General features: G+C 35.4%; 1 protein-coding gene across 2 annotated transcripts in view; it reads left to right on the top strand.

Moving 5' to 3' along the window:
* The window catches only part of slc38a4 (solute carrier family 38 member 4), a 48,591-nt gene that overhangs the window by 10,147 nt on the left and 23,018 nt on the right, over positions 1 to 15,426 (top strand). The window contains exons 1-2 of one of the 2 annotated variants that reach the window (XM_067428274.1): positions 4,849 to 4,892; positions 14,582 to 14,729. In XM_067428274.1, the coding sequence (XP_067284375.1) occupies positions 14,623 to 14,729 (107 nt within the window). In that variant the 5' untranslated portion in view covers positions 4,849 to 4,892; positions 14,582 to 14,622. Of the gene's footprint in view, positions 1 to 4,848; positions 4,893 to 14,581; positions 14,730 to 15,426 lie in introns of those variants that run through there. The other variant, XM_067428275.1, reaches the window with a different exon arrangement.

Genomic DNA, 15,426 nt, shown 5'->3' with positions numbered 1-15,426 from the left:
TTGAGTTGATACAATGAAGGAAATTTGTTTAATAAATAGAAACTCAAAATATTATTGTATCTGAACCACATAAAAAATGTGATAAATCATGAAAATAGCACTATTTGGCTGCGTCATCAGAAATAAAACACACAATTACCCAATATGCTTACAAAATCTTTTAATAATATTTTAATAAAGGTTGTCGAATCACAAAAAATGTTCATTGTATTAACTCAATTTCAATGAACTCAAAATTTGAAGGCAACCAGGTAACTTTTTTTGTAAATAATTTTTTACAGTGTATATATATATATATATAAAGTTACCTTAAAACTATATATATATATATATATATATATATATATATATATATATATATATATATATATATATATATATATATATATATATATATACCTTAAAACTATATATATATATATATATATATATATATATATATATATATATATATATATATATATATATATATATATATATATATATATTTGTTTTGTTTTTATAAAGTAATGAACACTGTAAAAAAAATTATAAACTGTAAAATTGTTAAAAAAAAATAATAATAATTGGTGTGCCTCCAGAAACAGAGTTGGAACCACTGGTTTAGTGTACATTTGCTGGTATTGTCTCTTATTCTGATTAAAAATGGTGAGTGTTTATTTCAGACTGTGTTGTTTATACGAATGTGATGTTGAGGTGGTGTGTGTTTGGCCGGAGCTGCTGATTGGCTCGGGGTGTTGTTGAGAGTGTTGAAGTGTGTCCGTATAAGGAAAGGCCTCCCGGCACAGGAAGACTCCTTCTCCTTGAGATTGGAGTACCTGCATCAAGACAGTAAGAATGGACTTTTCCCTTATGACTAGTCAATATGTGACGAAATTTGCAGACGCAGATGATTGATTATTAGACTCTTACCTAGGGATGAATCAGGTGAATGTCAATAATTTGTCCTTTTTTTGTAGCAAAATGCATGGTGTTGTATTGTTGGATTGTTTGTGAAGGGTGATGAGCTGCATTGGTTAAAGCTCAAGATTGGTTGTTAGAGGACTGTTGGTTAAGATTTGCCCAAGATGGAAACTACTAAACAGTTTGCATTAGGGCTGCACGATTGCTACAAAAATCATAATTATAAATTATTCCCCTGAAATTGTCATTGAGATTATAAATTACGATTATCACAATTTACACACTGTAAAATATTATTTAGGAAAAAAGTTACCTGTTGCCTTAAATTTTGAGTTCACTGAAATAAAATGTTGAGTTAATACAATGAATATTTTGAGATTCGACAACCTTTTAAAATATTATTGAAACATTTTTGTAAGCATATTGGGTAATTGTGTGTTTTATTTCTGATGACGCAGCCAAATTGTGCTATTTTCATGATTTATCAAACTTTTTATGTGGTTCAGATACAATAATATTTAGAGTTTCTATTTATTAAACAAATTTCCTTCATTGTATCAACTCAAATTTTTAATTTCAAAGTCAACCAGGTTACTAACTTTTTTAAGTTAAACCAACAAATACCAACACACTTTTTTACAGTGCATTGAATGAAGTTTTGAATAGCTTTATAACGTAGTTTGAAGCGACTGCATGCCATGTTGTTATATCAAAAGAAACGAGCTGAAAACAGTCCATTGGTTTGGTTTCTTTAAATTAAATGAAAAAGTAAAATATGTATGGTATTAAGTTATACTAAAAATAAAAATGTAACAATGGGGGAAAATGTAAGATAACATCTAGGAAGAAAAAAAACACATGTTTTTTAATTGCGATTACATTTTATTAAACGATAACATAATTGAGACATCCGTAATTGTCATCACGATTACAAATTCGATTAACTGTGCAGCCCTAGTTAATCATTAATCATTATTTTCATTTTTTTCATATAGCCATTGCTGCTGATATGACGTTAAATCATAAATAAATGCTATTTAAATAAAATTATAACTTCAATATATATTTGTGGTCAGTATTTCATTTGCCACTAATGGATTTTTCGATGGCCGATATTGATATCTAGAGATCTAGAGTGCCAGTATTTGATATATCTAGAACTACGTTACACAAAAATGTTATGTTTTGCACAATATTAACACAATTCACCAATAATTATTGATATCTAGAGATCTAAAGTGCCGGTATTTGATATATCTAGAACTAAGTTACACAACAATTTTATGTTTTGCACAATATTAACACAATTCACCAATAATTATTGATATCTAGAGATCTAGAGTGCCGATATTTGATATATTTAGAACTACATTACACAAAAATGTTATGTTTTGCACAATATTTACCAAATTCACCAATAATTATTGATATCTAGAGTGCCGGTATTTGATATATTTAGAACTACATTACACAAAAATGATATGTTTTGCACAATATTTACCAATAATTATTGATATCTAGAGATCTAGAGTGCTGGTATTTGATATATCTATATCTATGTTACACTAAATGTTATGTTTTGCACAATATTTACCAAATTCACCAATAAATATTGATATGTAGAGTGCCGGTATTTGATATATTTAGAACTACATTACACAAAAATGATATGTTTTGCACAATATTTACCAATAATTATTGATATCTAGAGATCTAGAGTGCTGGTTTTTGATATATCTAGAACTACGTTACACAAAAATGTTATGTTTTGCACAATATTGACCAAATTCACCAATAATAATTGATATCAAGAGATCTAGAGTGCCGATATTTGATAAATTTAGAAACTACATTACACAAAAATGTTATGTTTTGCACAATATTTACCAAACTCCCCAATAATTATTGATATCTAGAGATCTATAGCGCCAGTATTTGATATATCTATATCTATGTTACACTAAATGTTTATGTTTTGCACAATATTTACACAATTCATCAATAATTATTGCTGTCTATTAGGGATGCCACAATTCTTAATATAATTTTGAACTGTTCGGTACGGCATTCACTGTTCAATACGTGCTTGTGAATTGCGTTTTTTTTTTTTTTTTTGGGTTATGCATTTAATTATTTTTATTTCTCTCCGTTTTAAATATTTCTCTGTTTATTTCGGCACTTTTTGAGTGTGCCTGTGAGTCTAAGCGCTGATATGAGCAAATATCCAATCATATGCACTAAAGTTAGGGGTGTTAAGCCGCGTTTTAAAGCCTTGCCGGTTAAACATTTCATTGGTGTGCTTATGCACTATTTTACATGTGCTGAGCGTGCACTAAAAGCCTGTCAAACACACGTGATTACTGGACTAAGTAGTCAAACTGCACTAATAGTGTCAAATACACACAAGGTTAACATATAAACAACAGACAGTTATGTCTAAAGTGAAAGTAAAATCGTGTGTCTGTATATGAGATGCGAGCAGATCCTGCACACTTGTCTTTAAAGGGACAGTTCACCTCTAAAATTATGTTAATAAAACAACAAAAGACAAATAAAAAAATCACTGCTCTTGAATAAAAAAAACTTTAATACAGTAGCTTTTAATCAATGTATATTGTACATTGAAGACAGTGTAGTTTTAATTTTTAGCCTACATTTATTCATTTAATTTCATACTTAAAGGCTACTGTACGTCTCTGAGCTGCCACTGTAAATCTTTATATATATTATATTATACCAGTGGTTCCCAACCTTTTTAGGGGACTGTACCCCCAAAACACTTTATCCTTCCTGAAGTACCCCCACAAGCGCATGTGATCGGTGTGATTTTTAGATTTGGTGTAAATTTTAGGTTTGCACAGTGTAACATCTAATTTACCTGTAAATAATAATAATATTTTGACTTCCTATAATAACTCATACTTCTCTTCGTTCAATATTTGTATGACTTTTATTTTCACATCTTCACATGTCCAGAACAATTATACAAAAACAAAGATAACATTTTATATACATAGTAGCAGCCTACTGTTTAGATCTGTGTATGACACAAAAGGACTCACCAATTAATGAGAAACTTGACCCTGTCTCTCACTCATAAGCTTATTATAATGTTTTAAGAAACATCACATGTACCCCCGGTTGGGAAACACTGTATTATACAATACACTAGGAATGTGTACAAGGGTTTTTTAAAGTAAAGTTTTAAGTTTAAATAAGGTTTTTCAAGTCTTTTAAGTAAAATAAAGAAAGAGTAATGCAATAAAAACATTTTCTCCTAAATCTCTTTCTGTTCCTGTCGCCTAAGAATAGAAGAGCAAAAAACCGAACCGAACTGAAAACCGTGGTTAAACCGAGCTATGTATTGAATCGTGGACTAAACTGTATTATTGCATCCCTACTGTCTAGAGATCTAGAGTGCTGGTATATGATATATCGAAAACTACATTACACAAAAATGTATTTTTTACACTATTTTACACAATTGACCAATAATGGTCGATGTTGCACGTCTTTCAAGTGGATGTGGTTATTGTCCGACACCTGCCAATTGTCAAATTTTGGTTGCAGAGTTTGTGATCCGAGTTGGATGAAGTTTCTGTTCATCTCTGGGTTTTTTGATCAGTGACCCCTGAATGTGTGTTTGCACATCAGTAGCAAATGCCGATTGGCGTTCCAGAGCGAGCCTTTAATATCTGCGTCCGTGAGGGCGAGCGACCCCAGATTTTTGCCCCAGTGCAAACAGAAGTTGTTGCAACGCGTCCGTCGCCTTATCTCAGTCTCATTTTTGGAAGCACGTGTGCCCTTCAGTGACGCAGGTGGAGGGGAGAGGGGGGCGGAGCTTCACGCAGAGTGCTTGACAATTGGAGCGTCCTGATTGGCTGACTTGGGCCCTCCCAATGCTCTTTAAAGCTGCCACTCACCTCTAAGGCTAAAAACGAAGCTCATCCTTGTTCTGTCAGCACATCAAGTGTCCTGCGGCTCTCATTGTGAGTAACCAGACCACCATTATTAATCTGTAACCAGGTTAAGCCTAGAGGAGACCTGTTGAAAAGTGCATGTTTTTGCATTTGGCTGCTCTTTACTGGGGTTTTATAGTGTGTGTGTGTGTGTGTGTGTGTGTGTGTGTGTGGTCGCCTAGTTGAAGAATGCTGGTTGAAGCACAAACACAGACGTTCTCTTTGAAGAGCGAGTGTTTCTCGTGTCGTAAAACGCTCAGGTCAACTCCAGCTGCTTGGAGAAATTCACCAGAGAGCGGCTTGTCGAAAACACAACTGCACTGAAAAACACATTGGTGTAGAAACTCAGAAATGTCTAGTTAATTGAACGTGCAATTACAAAGAAAGGGCCATTAATTGAATTATTGAAGTCATCTTTTAAAAGAAACAATTAAGGTGTGCCATCTACTGTTTTTTGTCGTTCTGCTTCTTGTTGTAAATCTAAAAGAGTTTTATTGTGTTGAGCTGCAAATAAAGTCGTGTGTAATGACACTGTCCGATCTTTTTAAGGAGTGGTTGTGTTGCTTTAGTTGGTGTCCTGTTTGGGTATGTGTCTTTTTCACTGGTTGGGCTAGTTCTTCTTGACAGCTGAAATGAAAGGAAAATGATTTAAATGCTTAGTTCAGGCGAGGGAATCTTCTGTCATTATATGAGCAATTTTAAATTATGGAAACGCTATTTGCATTATTGTTTATTCTTTTAGCAGAAGCTTTTCTGGAATCTGGCAATGGCTATTTTTTATAATCCAGTTATTTGGAACTCAATGGATCAGATTATTCATATGAAATTAATGAATTAAAGAGCGTCACGTTATGAAACTTTGATAGAGACTCTAATTTCTAATTGGACGAGCTGCGTTGTCGTTAAATGCGTTGCAACCATAGCTTACAAAAATATATCCTAATTGCTAATGTTCCCATTAAGTTATGAAAACATTATTTCTGAATGTTCTCTGAACAGTTTTTTTTTGTTTTTTGGTTATATGAATGCACAGGGCGCTACATTTTATTCTTCAAACATTATGGAAACGTTACTTTTGGGAAGTGGGAACAAGTAGTAACATTCAAGAAATCTTAGATTAACATGCATCTGAAATGTTTAAGGAAAAAAAATGAATGAGTGACGTTTTGGGAACATTGTCAAAGGCCAGATAACGTTGAACGAACGCTCTATTAACGTTACTGGAAGAACGTTTGCTCATAACGTTGAGAGAACCTTGACAGAACGTTCTTGGAACATTATTAAAGGCCAGATAACGTTGAACGAACGCTCTATTAACGTTACAGAAAACGTTTGCTCATAACGTTGCGGGAACCTTGACAGAACGTTCTGAGAACATTATTAAAGACCAGATAACGTTGAACGAACGCTCTATTAACGTTACAGGAAGAACGTTTGATCAACGTTAAGAGAACCTTGACAGAACGTTCTGAGAACATTATTAAAGGCCAGATAACGTTGAACGAACGCTCTATTAACGTTACAGGAAGAACGTTTGCTCATAACGTTGAGGGAACCTTGACAGAACGTTCTGAGAACATTAATAAAGGCCAGATAACGTGGAACGAACGCTCTATTAACGTTACAGGAAGAACGTTTGCTCATAATGCTGAGAGAACCTTGACAGAACGTTCTGAGAACATTAATAAAGGCCAGATAACGTGGAACGAACGCTCTATTAACGTTACAGGAAGAACGTTTGCTCATAATGCTGAGAGAACCTTGACAGAACGTTCTGAGAACATTAATAAAGGCCAGATAACGTTGAACGAACGCTCTATTAACGTTACTGGAAGAACGTTTGCTCATAACGTTGAGGGAACCTTGACAGAACGTTCTGAGAACATTATTAAAGGCCAGATAACGTTGAACGAACGCTCTATTAACGTTACTGGAAGAACGTTTGCTCATAACGTTGAGGGAACCTTGACAGAACGTTCTGAGAACATTAATAAAGGCCAGATAACGTGGAACGAACGCTCTATTAACGTTACTGGAAGAACGTTTGCTCATAACGCTGAGAGAACCTTGACAGAACGCTCTGAGAACATTATTAAAGGCCAGATAACGTTGAACGAACGCTCTATTAACGTTACTGGAAGAACGTTTGCTCATAACGCTGAGAGAACCTTGACAGAACGCTCTGAGAACATTATTAAAGACCAGATAACGTTGAACAAACGCTCTATTAACATTACAGGAAGAACGTTTGCTCATAACGTTGAGGGAACCTTGACAGAACGTTCTGAGAACATTACCTGTTGACTGGGACATTGTTCGTCAAAAATAAACAATCATAGATGGATCAAAGAAAGTATATTACATTTGCTTAAGTGTTTATTCTGTTTTTTGCTGCTGCCAATGTTTTCTAAAAGCAATAAGCCCTGTCTATATGCCTTATGGTGCAGATCTATCACGACGGGACACAGTCAGAAATGTTTACTCAATGTAAAACTATTCTCATGTGTGCATCCAGTAAACTCATCACATCTCTGTGCAAGAGAAGCTTCCCAGAATGAGACCTGTGGAATATTTTCAGCTTTCCATGAGTCTATAGTTCTCCATCTCTCTGGACGCATTTATGAATCGTATCAATGAAGGCTTTGTGTTGGTGGGATTGTGGGTAATTGGGTTCAAGAATGGTTTGGCTGTGTTTTGGCTCATCTGAGTCTTATGTAATTCTCTCCGTCTCATTGGAAATGGTTTTTTCAGAGCGGTTTGTGCCTTGGGCTGGAAATAGCTGACCTGAGGCCAGTGAGTGTGCACTCATAACAGGTGTTTGCTGGACCGGTGCTAAACGCGGCTGATTCCAGAGCTCATGCGTCATGGAGCGGAGATACACGAGTCCTCAACCCAAACATTGAACAAACACAGCCTTTATGTGGACCTGGAGCAAAACACGGAGAACTACAGAAACACTCAACACAATCGAGCGACAGTGACGTGTGCAATTGCAATGATGAAATATCATAAATAGTAAGCAAGTGGGTGAAGATCTGAGCCGCTAACTGAAGACTGTAGGGTTCAAACCCTAGTTTTGTTGTACTATTAAAGAGCTAACTGCAAAAAATGCTTTTCTTACTTAGTATTTTTGTCTTGTTTCAAGTCTAAATATCTAAAAATTCTTACATTAAGAAACATTTACTAGACAAGTACAAATAATTGTCTTGTTTGGGAAAAAAATAACTCAAACTTTTTGCTTAAAATAAGCAAAATAATCTGCCAATGGGGTAAACAAAATAATCTTTTTGAATTAAGATTATTTTTATCACCCCATTGGCAGATTATTTAGCATATTTTAAGCAAAAAAGTCTTCATTTTGAGTTGTTGTCCCGCAACACAAGACAGAAATGTTTGCTTGTCTAGTAAATGTTTCTTAACGTAAGAATTTTTTGATATTTGGACTTAAAACAAGACAAAAATACAAAAAAGTAAGAAAAGCATTTTTGCAGTGCGTTTCCCAGATAGTGAAACTAGAACTCTAATGTCTGCTATTATTGTGTGCATAAAAATGGTAAAATAGACCAAAAGCATGGGTTTATTTTGTCCTTTTTGGAAGAAAAGTGTTTATGGTCTGCCCAGAATTTAACTTAGACCCAATTTTTTTTACATCACAAATACTTTGAAAGATTCTTGTATTTACAATAGAATTGTAAATGCATACGTTTTTGTCTTTTTGTCTAATTGATAAGATGTATTTTTGACATGTGACGTGCTTGCCTTGTAATAGTGAGCAGGTGGGTGAAGATCAGGGCCCGTATTTATCAAGCTTCTCAAAGTGCTATTTTAGTCTTAAGTGCTGAGAATTCATGAAATTTACTCCTACTTTCAAACTTAAGTATAAAAGCAAGTTATCAAATTTCTTAAAGCTAAGAATCCCTCTTGCTCTCCCAGTTATTTAAGACAGCTCGAGAGGTCTTTCAAGTGGTTAGGAGTTGCCAGTAGGGGCTGGTTATGGCGCTGAGGAGATGGAGACGTGCGCAAATCTTTCAATAGAGGAAGAATGTGTTCGAAATGTTTGACGACAAGCAGTTAATCAGACCGTATCGTTTGGACAGAGCAGACATCATCTTTTTCAGCGCTGGTTAATGTTGGGTTTTATAAAAAAATAAAAATAAAAATAAAAACACTGTTCGAGTAATTCAGCAAGCAGTAGCGATCGCTTCTTCCTCCTGCCATGTCGGTTTTCTTTTGGAATCCATGGTGGCTGATTTTATATTTAAAAAAATCTAGGCGATATATAGGCAGGTCATTTAACAGCACACCAGTTTAAAAAAACATGTTTATCTTTCATTTCAAATGTGTATATTATAATGTATTCTCTTGTAAACTCTTTATTGTCAAATGTGTATTGGATGTAAACTCCTCTTAGGAATTTCACCATTCAATGTGAATTTATCTGAGGATATTCTTAAATAAGGAAATCTCTTCAGTGATTGGTTCATGCCTATGATATCATCCAAAATCGTTTGTGGCACAGCAAAGTGTCGTAAATCAACTCTAAGACTAGCACTTCAGATTTAGTCCTACACTTTACTTAAAGTATGATTGGGATGCTTGATAACTAACTTTTAAGCGCAGCTTTGAGCCAAGAATTTTTTTACTCATAAGTCAATTCTTAGCACTGTTCTTGTGAGTAATTCTAAGATATTTGATAAATACGGGCCCAGGGCCTGTATTTATCAAGCTTCTCAAAGTGCCATTTTAATCTTAAATGCTGAGAATTCATGAAATTTACTCCTACTTTCAAAGTATAAAAGCAAGTTATCAAATTTCTTAAAGCTAAGAATCCCTCTTAAAGGGTTAGTTCACCCAAAAATGAAAATTATGTCATTAATTACTCACCCTCATGTCGTTGGACACCCGTCAGACCTTCGTTCATCTTCAGAACACAAATGAAGATATTTTTGTTGAAAGCCTCCATTGGCATTCAGTCCATTCCCACTCACAAGACCCATAAAGGCCCTAAACACATCGACACAAAGCCCATCTCACTACAGCGGCTCTACAATCATTTGACGAAGTGACGATTGTGCGCACTAAAATCTAAATAACGACTTTTTCCACTAATCCACGAGAGGAAAGTAATTTTTTTTCTGAGGGAAAGAAGTTATGAAGATAATGTTAGCATAATGACACTGTCCCTAAACCTACCCATGTAAGCAAACAATCAACTAACTTACTTGAACTGCGACTGACATTAGAATTTATTTTTTCTGAGATTATTATTACACTTTACAGCAAATAAATAGCTTTTATAAAACCGTATAAGTCCTGTTGGCCGTTGAGAGTTGCTATGGCTACAGTAAACACATCCAGCTGCTGGAGAGGACGGCGTCGACATCTGATTCGGTAGACAAACTGAAAGCTAGTGATGGGGAGTCGACTCCAAAAAGAGTCGATTCCTCGACTCTGAATAGCCCCAGGGTCTGGGTCGACTCCATTACAGGAATCAACTCTCGGTGTCGACTCTGTTGCTGTGTCCGAAATCGCTCGTTTACTGATTGTTTACTGAATCTCTCATCTAAAGTGCATGGCAGTTGCGTGCAAGGAGAGAATGAAATGAAGCGAGCCGCGGCCCGCGAGGTAATACACTGACGTGGTACACCGCATCAGAGAGCTGTCGCAGAAACTTGTCACACACATTTATTTGAGTGCGTGCTTTAGAAATAGAAAACAATCACAGCGACTTTAGTTTGTAATTATAGGCTTCCTCCATGCTAGCTTTAGTTTAATTGATTGTATATATTATTGCAATAAATATAGATTTGGTTTCCCATGGTTAACGTCAATAAACTAACCATTAATCATAACAATTCTGACATCAAGAAGAAACACATCAATAGTGTGCATTTTTTTATGTATAGGCTAGTATCTTTAACTCACCTTTTAAGACAATGATCATGTGCGTTTAGCGCCATCACTCGACAATCACATCTTTTTTCGTGACTTTTAAAATTATTGGCAATAGATACAGAAACATGACAGCCACTAAAGTCATCGCTACATTGGACTAATTTGGACGGCCACGCTAAAAGTGTGCGGTTTAAATGAGAGGATTTTAGGACCTTGTGTCAGTGGGAAATAATTTAAATATTCGCATCGCATGTCAAACTGCTGAAATCACGTGACATTGGCGATCCGAATCATGAATCAATACGCTGATTCGTAACCGTTTGAATCTTTATTTGAGGAACACGGAAGAGAAGACAATGCTGAATAAAGTCGTAGTTTTTGTTATTTTTGGACCCAAATGTATTTTGGATGCTTCAAGAGACTCTAATTAACCCACTGATGTCTCATATGGACTACTGTGATGATGTTTTTATTCCTTTTCTGGACATGGACAGTATAGTGTGCATACACTTGCATACGCTCTCGGACTAAATATAAAATATCTTAAACTGTGTGTGAAGATGAACGGAGGTCTTACGGGTGTGGAGCGACATTAGGGGGAGGAGTTAATGACAGACATTTCATTTTTGGGTGAACTAACCCTTTAAGATTTGGTCCTACGCTTCACTTAAAGTATGATTGGGATGCTTGATAACTACTAAGCACAGCTTAAGACTGTAGGTTCAAACTCGCTAACAGGACAATTTAAAGCGCGCTTCCCAGATAGTGAAACTAGAAATCTATCCATGTCTGCTATTAGTGTGTACATAAAAATGGCAAAAAATACCAAATACATGGGTTTATTTTGTCCTTTTTGGAAGAAAAGTGTTTTTGGTCTGCCCAAATGTGACTTATTTAGACAAAAAAATTTATCACATACTTTTGAAGAGTCTCGTATACAATAGAGTTGCAAATACATAATTGTGGTCTTTTTTTCTAATTGATAAAATGTATTTTTGACATGTGACGTGCTTGCCTTGCATTATGATCATTGCATTAATGTTGAGCGTTCACTTAAAGGCACAATATGTAATTTTCCACATGTCTCTTATTCAAAACAAAGGCGTGTCTTGATGACTTGATTTGGTGAGGCTTTTATTCTGTCAGACTTCCACTTCTTCCACTCGTGTGTGTGTGTGTGTGTGTGTGTGTGTGTGTGTGTGTGTGTGTGTGTGTGTGTGTGTGTGTGTGTGTGTGTGTGTGTGTGTGTGTGTGTTTGTGTGTGTGTGTGTGTGTGTGGTAACGCAGGGCTATTTTATCATAACACACACATCTGAGTGTGTTAAAGTGATGTTATAATGCGACTCTGTTTGGGATAATGCAACAAGTCAACAAAATATATAACATTGATCTAGTGGTTTTTGGATGTTTGAATCCAAAAATATTACATATTGTGCCTTTTATAACCAATAAGTTCAAACCTAATAGCCTATTATAAACCGATTAATTATTTTTCTTGTTCGTTAGAATGGTAACCACTTGTGTGTTCGGGTTTGAATGCACTTGTTGTGTATTAAAAGTATCTGTACACATGACAGGCGGCAAAATCGCATGAAAAGCTTGACTTGTAAAGACATCTATACATTATTTAACCGTATTTTCTTATTGTTAGGATGTTGATATAGCAAGTGTTTCTCCTTTAATCCGATATAAAAATAAAAAAATGGAATGCAATACATTTAAATACAACCAACCTTGAAACTGTTGGGGGGAAAAACATCAAGTGTGTGTTTTATCACGGTGAAACTGGAACCGGTCAGATTTGTGATGGGTTAGGGATTGATTTATCTCAAGTTCAGGGGTTAGTCAATTCATGTGGCTCTGACTTGTTTAGTAGGATCAGTTCATGGACACTTAAACTAAGGAATAGTTCAACCTGCCAGAGTTTCGGCACATTTACTCAATCTGTATTATTTTAAAAGTTATAATTAAAGGATTAGTTCATTTCAAAATGAACATTTCCTGATAATTGACGCACCCCCATCTCATCCAAGATCTTCATGTCTTTCTTTCTTCAGTGGAAAAGAAATGTATGTTTTTTTGAGGAAAACATTCCAGGATTTTTCTCCATATAATGGACTTCAAAGGTCCAAATCAATGCAGTTTCAGAAGAAGGGCTTCAGAGGCTCTGACCGATCCCAGAGGAATAGGGTCTGATCTAGACAAACCATCGGACATTTTCAAGAAAAAAATAAACATTTAAATACTTTTTGACCACAAACGCGGTATGACGACATCATGTCGGAAAGGTCACGGTTGTGGTGTATGTGGAAGTGCTGAGCATTTGTGTTTAAAAAGTATATCGATTTTAATTTTTTAAAGAAAATGTCCAATGGTTTGTCTAGATCAGACTCTATTCCTCTGGGATCGGTCAGAGTCTCTGAAGCTCTTCCTCATTGATTTGGACCTTCAACCGTTGGTTCCCATCGAAGTCCATTATATGGAGAAAAATCCTGGAATGTTTTCCTCAAAAAACTTAATTTTTTTTCCACTGAAGAAAGAAAGACATGAAGATCTTGGATTAGATGGGGGTGAGTCAATTATCAGGAAATGTTCATTTTGAAGTGAACTAATCCTTTAAATCATGAAGACTCTGGCAAGGATGTAGAGGTCTTATATTTAAGCTTCTTCCCAGCAAGAACGATCTCTGAACGTTGGGCAAACGTTCTTCCTGTAACGTTAATAGAGCGTTCGTTCAGCGTTATCTGGCCTTTAATAATGTTCTCAGAACGTTCTGTCAAGGTTCTCTCAACGTTATGAGCAAACGTTCTTCTAGTAACGTTAATAGAGCGTTCGTTCAACGTTATCTGGTCTTTAATAATGTTCTCATAACGTTCTGTCAAGGTTCTCTCAACGTTATGAGCAAACGTTCTTCCAGTAACGTTAATAGAGCGTTCGTTCAACGTTATCTGGTGTTTTATAATGTTCTCAGAACGTTCTGTCAAGGTTCTCTCAACGTTATGAGCAAACGTTCTTCCAGTAACGTTAATAGAGCGTTCGTTCAACGTTATCTGGTGTTTTATAATGTTTTCAGAACTTTAGCACAAAAACATTATTTATTCATCTTTCACAAACGATCTGTTTGTTCTGAAACGTTTGTCTAGCATTTTTTAAATGTTTTTAAAATGTTCAGAGAAGTTTTATTAAAGCGGTGGTTTTGTGTTTTTTTTCTAGGCTTGGTTGTGTTTATGGGCCGCAGTATAACATGTAATCTTAATACTTCTTTTTTTTTTAAACGCTGTATTTTTCTTCTACTCTCCCTTTATTCCACACCGCTGTCTGTGCTTTGAACGGCTCGTTTGCTTCCTGCTTCTCTGAAGCCCCTCCCTCTGAAAAACGCAATGGTCTTAGATTGGTTAGATGGCCAAATGTAGTTTCCTGTATTTTTATTGGCTGAAGTGCCAAGCACAGGTTAAGGCCACGCCCCTTCCCATTACGGGCAGAAGTCACATCTGCGGAGACTAGCAAGGGTTTATGATGTCACCAACCAGGAAGAAGCTCGTTGTAGTCCAAACCGGCCATTTTTGTAGGCAGTAAACTGCCGTAACTTTAAAAGACAATATCTCCGTTTGCATTGAACTTTCAGCGCTGTAACTTTGCAGAGACTGTTTATGCTCAAGCAGCGACATTACACACTAACTACAGTTAATAAAGTCATATCGCATGACACCGCCCCTTTAAATAACTTCATGGGAGGGAAGATCTTCTAGCAAAAATATGTTCTAAGATGTTTTTGCTAGATGTCGATTCCATCTCTAATCAGAATTCTCCCGTTTTGTTTCCAGTTGTTTTCCCGGAGTCTAAGTCCTTCCTCACGGCTGTAGATATGGACCGCATGGAGCTGAAGAACGTGAGCATGGAGGCGGATGACGAGAGCAGCGTGGACGATCGCTTCACCGAGCCCATCGATTCAGAGAAAGCCACCATCAACAGGTCAGAGTCAACACAAATATTTTCATCACCCTCAAAAAAATTTTTTTATAAAAAATTATCATCATTATTATTATACATGCTATTACTACACTGCAAAAAATGCTTTTCTTACTTAGTATTTTTGTCTTGTTTCTAGTCCAAACATCTAAAAATTCTTAAAACAAGAAGTATTTACTAGACAAGTAAAAATTATTGTCTTGTTTTGGGAAAAAATAACTCAAAATGAAGAGAGTTTGTGAGTGCAATATATTCTTAAAACAACATTATTTTTCTCACCCCATTGGCAGATTATTTATCTTATTTTAAGTAAAAACTCTCTTCATTTTGAGTTATTTTTTCCCAAAACAAGACAATAATTTTTACTTGTCTAGTAAATGTTTCTTAATGTAAGAATTTTTTGATATTTAGACTAGAAACAAGACAAAAATACTAAGTAAGAAAAGCATTTTTATGCAGTGTATTTAAATACATCTACTATTATTTGTCAGTATTTTTGTTTTATTGCTGTTACTATGACTGCTGTTTTATTGTTGTTTCTGTGTTGTGTTCTGTGTTTACTCTGTTGTAAGTTTTGCACTCCTAATAAAAATAAATAAAATACATTTAAAAAAACGGTCAGAGTCGACGCTGTGTGTGTTTAACCCTGACGCTGTTTGATGTCCAGAACGTTGTGACATGAGTCTGACGGGAAATGATG

This window comes from Pseudorasbora parva, chromosome 20 (assembly GCF_024679245.1).
Source record: "Pseudorasbora parva isolate DD20220531a chromosome 20, ASM2467924v1, whole genome shotgun sequence".
Lineage (NCBI taxonomy): Eukaryota > Metazoa > Chordata > Actinopteri > Cypriniformes > Gobionidae > Pseudorasbora > Pseudorasbora parva.
The sequence above is the reverse complement of the archived record's forward strand: the minus strand, read 5'-3'. Positions and strand labels throughout refer to the sequence as shown.